At 29.9% G+C, this 7,309-nt stretch overlaps 1 protein-coding gene across 1 annotated transcript; it reads right to left on the reverse strand.

The window, feature by feature from the left end:
- Positions 1-3,926: 3,926 nt before the first annotated feature.
- Positions 3,927-7,041, reverse strand: LOC139851449 (magnesium-chelatase subunit ChlI, chloroplastic-like). Its single transcript, XM_071840489.1, has 3 exons — positions 6,749-7,041; positions 5,645-5,757; positions 3,927-5,129 (listed from the first exon to the last, which is right to left on the reverse strand). Exons 1-3 carry the CDS (start codon positions 6,858-6,860, stop codon positions 4,080-4,082), a joined length of 1,275 nt encoding a protein of 424 aa, XP_071696590.1. The 5' UTR covers positions 6,861-7,041; the 3' UTR covers positions 3,927-4,079.
- Positions 7,042-7,309: the final 268 nt, after the last annotated feature.

Raw genomic sequence — 7,309 nt, forward strand, 5'->3', positions numbered from 1 at the left:
ACAAAAAACAAAAAAAATTTGATTTCAAAATTGATACATTTTGAGACTTTGATATCTACATGAAATATCTTCCAAATCGACCTTAGAATACATTAAAATTATCAATTGATCCAAGGACATCAACATGATTACGAATTTCTTGATGAACAAAATTGTTGACTTTTGAAATCCAAACTTTGACTCCAAAATTTGAAATTAATAACAAGAATTGGAAGCTGAAAACTTACAGATAGTTTACATAGATCATTCCTAACAATCTTGCATTATTAGATTTTAAGTTTGGTTCATAATTGAAACTTTTGGAAAAATGACTCAAGAACAGAGGAAGTAACCTGGTTCGATTTATTTACTATCTGTATTATTCTCTAACAATTGCAGTTCCAATCGATAGATAACAACTATGAGTGTATTAATTCAACATTTGGAGCAGTAAACTAAATTGTTATCTAGCGTTGGTGGTCGACAAGCTATCACAGCCTAACAGAAAAAAATATAAAGAATGAGAAACAGATTAATATCGCGTATATGTATATGTCTGCATTTATATTATTAGTCTTAATATTTGCATATATCTATATTTATCTGTGTTTATCTGTATTTATAAATTTTTTGTATTTATATATAATAACTAACCTTATTAACTAATATATATAACAATAATAATAATACTCCTAATATTATAAATAATAATAATACATTTATGGTAATATAGTGGTAATAATAATAATATTATTAATATTAATGATAATAATAACTATAGAATTTATAACAATAATATTATTGATAATAATAATAATATTATTTATAATATTTCTAATATTATTAATGATGATAATAATATTAGTAATAATAATACTATAACAATTTATATATCAATTTCATATTTATGTTACGTATCGAAAATAATACTATTAATATTACTGATTTTAATATTAGATTTAGTATCGATAATACTAATGAAAGTAATTTATAATATCCTTAGTATAACAACTATATTTTTAATTTGTAATAAATATCATTATAATACTAATAAGAATACTGATAATAATAACTTTATATAAAAATAATAATTTTTAGTAATTAAATTAATATAATAACTTATACATAACAATTATATATATATATATATATATATATATATATATATATATATATATATATATATATATATATATATATATATATATATATATATATATATATATATATATTTTATATTATGAATAATAATATAATGTAATTATTGATATTAATATTACCAATAATAAAAGTGATGATAATAATATTAATATAACAATTATATTCAAACTTGCAATTAAAATTTAATACCATTTATTATTTATGTAATATTATTTTATTTGATGACATTTACTGAATAATTAATATTCACATATTTTATATATATATATATATATATAATAGAATCATATATAGTTTCAATATAATATTTTTATATATATACTTTTATATATTTTAACTTAATTATTATTTTTACATTTTTAATTCCAATTAATTAAAGTATACTTTATTAATTCAAAATATTATATATACACTTATATTTATATTTATATAATATTTATACATATTTATTTACAAATAATTGTTCGTGAATCGTCGGAAACGGTCACAGGGTAATTGAATCCATGAAAACAGTTTCAAAATTTTGTAACTCAATATTACAGACTTTGCTTATCTTGTCGAAATCATATAAGGATCAAGTTTAAATTTGGTCAGAAATTTTCGGGTCGTCACACGATTTGAATATTTGAAAAGGTGTGTGGGGGGGGGGGGGGGGGGGGGTCTTTGTTGGTGAAGTGAAATATAATTAGAATAAAAAAAGGTGAAAGGACGAAAATGCCTCTAGTTACTATTCACCATTTTTGTCTATTAGATAATACTAGTTTGGCGACCTGACTTTGCGCCGTTTTTCACCCTTACGTAGCTAATTATTGAGAAAGTAACTATTTATCATTTTTTTTTTGTTTTTATTTTTCGCTTTGTCAGGAAAGAACTCAAAATAGTTATGTGATTGATTTGTAATAAGCGTGAAAGTAATTATTCATCATTTTGTCTTGTTGAGAGAAAAGACTCAAATGCTTTGAGCAATAAATTGAGACGTACATCAGCGATTGGTACAAACTATTTAATAAAATAGGAAATACTATTTATAATACACACACACACACACACGCACACGCACGCGCGCGCACACACACACACAAACACACACACACACACACACACACACACACATATATATATATATATATATATATATATATATATATATATATATATATATATATAAAACACTTATTAAAAAATTAGTTACATCGTTAATTTGTAATGAAAAAAAAATTAAACAATAATAAAGTGGAAAAGTATGTGATTGATTTGATAATAATAATAATAATAATAATAATAATATAAATAATAATGAATAGTTATTAGGTAGTAAAAATTGTGTGGGCGATTTATAGTGGATGAGAAGTTTTATGGTGAAATTATAAAGTGTGAAAAGTTTGTGGTAAGTTTATAAAAACTATGAAGTTAACTATTGTAAAGGGTGTGGTTGAATTATAAAAAATAAAAAGTTTGGTGTAAATTTGTGAAGCCTCTAAACTTCATTATTCACTTGCTCTATATCTTTTAGATATGTAGATGAATATAAATTTATTATGTTCTTTTTTGAAAAAACATAATAGCATTATATAGATCCTAAGTACAACAAGTACAACGGACACATAAAAAATTCAAACATAGCTACGCAAGCAGCAAAAAACTACAAATCTAAATCAATGTTCCAGCCAACAAGGCGGAACGCAAATGATTAGAAAAGTAATAAACATGCTTAAAAGATAGCTCAACAACCAGTGGAACTAAAAAACAGTAAATAAATAAAAATATAATAAACAATGATAGAGGTCAGAATGATAGAGGTCAGGAGAGAACAGTAAGCACCACCACAACAATAACACAAACCAACATCCACAAAACACCTAGACCGTCACAAGAGGACGCACCTACATTTTGTGCATTTAATTACGATGTTGCGCACTTATTTTGATTGAGAGAGTTTGAAAGCTACCAACAAATGAAATGAAGATAATATTGTTTAGGCGATTTAAATGTATTGAGTGTGACCTTTTTATCTGATCAAACGAACCAAATATTTACTTGAATGCAAAAAAGGAATATATAAAAATAACATGATTTAACTTTCTTTTAAAGAACGTAAATAACTCCATATCCATTGAGAGATACGTTTACGGTGATTAAATGATGTGTCCACCATCAAACGTTGAGGACAGTTTGAGAACGTATAGGCAATTGTAAAGAGGGAAACTGTAGAGTTTTGTAGCAGCTTATGAGTCAATGACACTTTCTCTTTGAATTCGGAGGGTTTATTTACGGTTAAAGACTCTCGGTAAGTGTTTACCGAGAAAAGTTAATGTTTTCTGGTGGTGTTTTAAATTGAATTTTTTAGCGCTTCATTGAAATTTTTCTACGAAGGGTTTAGATATTACCTTACGGTGGCTTCAGAGACGTGGCGTTTGATTAGAATTTGGCTTGGGTGTTCAATGCCTATTTTTACTGTCTATCTACTTCCTCATTACTGGGAAATGTCCGGGTCAATAAAACCCACTGGTTTGATCAACCCACCTGAAGTGTATTTTCTCGTTTACCCAACCCACCGGAACCAACCATTACGTCACATTTCAAATCAAAATTTTAACTGGGTTTTAGTTGATTCAGGGCACAACGATAACTCATCTGATAAAGAAAACTACTTGTATTGTATCACTATTTTGAGCATAACACACAGTTTAAATGATACAGTCACAGCAGGCTGCAGCCACTGGTAAAACAATTGACTTTGAACACGAAAATATAAATATAAATTATAAATAAATAAGAACAAGAAGATAACATACATGCTTGCATATTGGAACTATCAGATAACACTCATTAAACAAATCTACATCTGTCAAATCGTATGATACAGACCATAAGTTGCATGAGAACCAGCATACGAGACCATAAATTAATCACAAATACAAATACAAAATTTACCTCATTCAACTGAAAACTTCATAAAATTTCTCAATAACGAGCATACCTGAATCAATCGACTCCAAAGGATCCTTCCTCAATCTGTGTCTCAAACAATTTGGAATCACAACAGCAATATCTTCACTTGTCACTTGATCTCTCCCCTTCAAAGCAGCCAACGCTTTTGCAGCCCGATTCGTCACTATATCACCTCTCAATCCATCCACATTCAACTCAGCACAAACTTTTGAGATCTTAACACGAAGATCATGGTCAATTTTCACTAAAGAAAGACAACTCCTAGCTGCTGAAATCTGATCTTGAAGTTTTTCTTGATCAGCTTTATATGTTTCACGAAACTCTTTAGGGTTTTTATCAAACCGGGCTCTTTCTTCCACAATTTTTACCCTAAGTTCAGCATCACGTACGGTACCCACTTGCGCATGCATCCCAAATCTATCAAGTAATTGTGGCCTGAGTTCACCTTCTTCTGGGTTTCCAGAACCTATTAGAATAAAACGGGCCGGGTGTGATATTGAAATACCTTCTCTTTCAACTGTGTTCCAACCCGATGCAGCTGAATCAAGAAGAACATCGACTAAATGATCATCCAAAAGATTAACTTCATCAACATACAAAATCCCTCTATTGGCTTTAGCAAGAAGACCTGGCTCAAATGCTTTGACTCCCTCTGTAAGTGCTTTTTCAATGTCGATTGTGCCACATACTCTATCTTCTGTAGCTCCTAATGGAAGGTCAACCATGTTGATTTTGGTTTTTATAGTAGGTAGTTGTTCACCTTTAATTAGTTTCTCTCTTACTTCCATACCCATTGATTCTGGGTCTTCTGGGTCTGAGTTAAACGGGTCGGCTGCAACAACTGTGATCTCGGGGAGTAAATCTACAAGTGATCGAACGGTTGTGGATTTACCGGTTCCTCGGTCGCCCATTATCATAACGCCACCAATTTTTGGGTCAATGACATTCAACAGAAGGCATAGTTTCATCTCATCTTGCCCAACTATTGCTGCAAATGGATATACAGGCCTTTGATTTTCCTTTGATAGCTTCTGAGCCTGGTATTCATTCATTCATATATTGTAAGCTAAATAATGAACAAAGATTTATATGTTTCCATCAAAATTGGTGGTCAATCTTCACTATGTACCAATGAAACCGCTGATAATTTGGAATGTTTTGTTATATCTGAAGATATGAGTGGGCTGGGTAATGGGTCAAACAGTTCACTGAAAAAGTTCATTCTTAAGTCTAAGGTTGAACGGGCCAGATTGGGTTGGGTTGACCAGATATCATGTGTTATCCATATTTTAGAAATTCTATTTTAAGTAATATATAAAATAATATATATGGACTATGATTATGAAACAATATAATTACTAAATTAAACCATTTAGGAGATTGTGTTCAAGTAAAAAATGACTCTGGTCCACTTTCACCTTGTCGAGCCGGCCCATTTAGCTAACTTTCTTGTTTTGACCAATTTGAGATTAATCATGATTCAGAACTAAAATCGAGAGCTCATTTCACATGTTAACCATTGGCATATAATGAATTTGAAAAGCAATTATACCTGTTCTTGGGCTGGGCTGATTTCAGTGGCAACATTTGAGATTGAAAATTGAGACCTTCCTTTCTTCACTGGAACTCCAATACCTCCATAAAACCTCCTACCTTGACTCTGCCCTGCAATAACATGAAATCTTAAGTATTAGATTTGTCAACGGGACCCACCAAACATAAATAGAAAGGCGAAACGAAATAAACTCAGATGCTTACACCTAAACTTTTCGATACATGATTGTCAATGTACTAGTCTCATGTAACAGTAACTGACTAACCGTACCAACTACTCCTCACACGTCCATTAGATATAGTTGCGGACCTATCTCATCGTATCATGATGATACAGCTTAACAGAAAAAAAAAATCCCTAAATAATAAGTATTCTTTCATGGCCAAATTTAACGATAATAACAAATGAGGTTTAACGACCTTTAACGTGTCTTATACCTTGTTAAATAAATCTATCCTACTCAGAACATTAGATTGAAATGAACTAAAAGTTGGAACCAAACATGAATATTCAAATTATCACCCCTTTCACTTCCCTGATTCTGTCTATTCACAGCTTAACAACATGTTAATTGATTTTCAAATCAATTCTATATGCATCCACAATTAGTCAATTATTGCTATCTATAACATAAAAGTAGCTTCCAATGTTCCAATTCCAATATTGAATGAACAGACTCAACAATTTAAAGGCTCCAGACGAAAATAAAAATGGGCCCACATATACGTTAAATTTTTTTACTACAAAAAAAAAATTATACTTCAACTTATCTATTTATTTCCTTACATTGTATTTAACTATTAAAAACAAGTTATTTTAACTTTAATTGACAATTTTTTATTTGATTTAATTAAATATATTAAAAAAAATATTTACATATTCAAAATACAATTTTTTATTTGATTTAATTAAATATATTAAAAAAAATATTTACATATTCAAAATTTTGAGCCTTTTAAGTTTTTGGGCCCGAGGCAGTTGCCTATCTTGCTATGCTCGAAGACAACTCTGAACGTCAAAATCAAGTAATGAAATATACTAAAGCTAACATCAAACAAAGTAATTTGAGCAGAATAAAAGAAAAGGAAAAAAATTAAAAACCTGGATTAAATGATAGGGCACGAATGGATGGTTTTGAGGAAGAGATTGAACGGCAGCTGAGTAATGTTGTTGCAGATGAAGAAGTAGTTGTAGTTCCGAGTAAAGCAGCCATTGATTTCGTAAATTGTTTATCAGATGAAGATGATGATGATTGTGAGTTGCATTTGGTGAATCAATTGATTAATAAGAGACAGTGTTTGTTCAGTTAGGGTTTAATATGTTATGTGGATAAGAGGATAGATTTCATATCATTGGTGTTTGTGGCCTTTTCTGATTTTGGCTTCGTGGCTCTGCATTGTGCTTTAATCATTCCTTTGGGGTTTTAGCCGTTGGATGATATGGGCATATTTTTTAAGAAAAACAAAATTTTTAATAAAATATGTGGAGTTCATTAGATTTTGCTAACGGCAACCGTTAAGACCGTCGTTAGCATGCTTTGTATTAGTATAGAATTTGATAACTGACAATTAAAAAGTGGCTGGTATACGCTACGTACAATAATATAATGCATCTTAACGACAGCTCTAAGAGAAAACACCCTTGTGGTCAAGTGGTTCACCC

The sequence above is a fragment of the Rutidosis leptorrhynchoides genome, chromosome 6, assembly GCF_046630445.1.
Source record: "Rutidosis leptorrhynchoides isolate AG116_Rl617_1_P2 chromosome 6, CSIRO_AGI_Rlap_v1, whole genome shotgun sequence".
In the NCBI taxonomy this organism is placed as follows: domain Eukaryota; kingdom Viridiplantae; phylum Streptophyta; class Magnoliopsida; order Asterales; family Asteraceae; genus Rutidosis; species Rutidosis leptorrhynchoides.

What these genes read in the sequence shown, in the direction of transcription:
- LOC139851449 (XM_071840489.1), bottom strand. Translation starts at nt 6,860, where the DNA reads ATGGCTGCTTTACTCGGAACTACAACTACTTCTTCATCTGCAACAACA. An exon ending in TGCCCTATCATTTAATCCAG is followed by an intron (nt 5,758 to 6,748) that starts GTTTTTAATTTT and finishes ATGTTATTGCAG; the next exon opens with GGCAGAGTCAAGGTAGGAGG. An exon ending in TCAGCCCAGCCCAAGAACAG is followed by an intron (nt 5,130 to 5,644) that starts GTATAATTGCTT and finishes AATGAATACCAG; the next exon opens with GCTCAGAAGCTATCAAAGGA.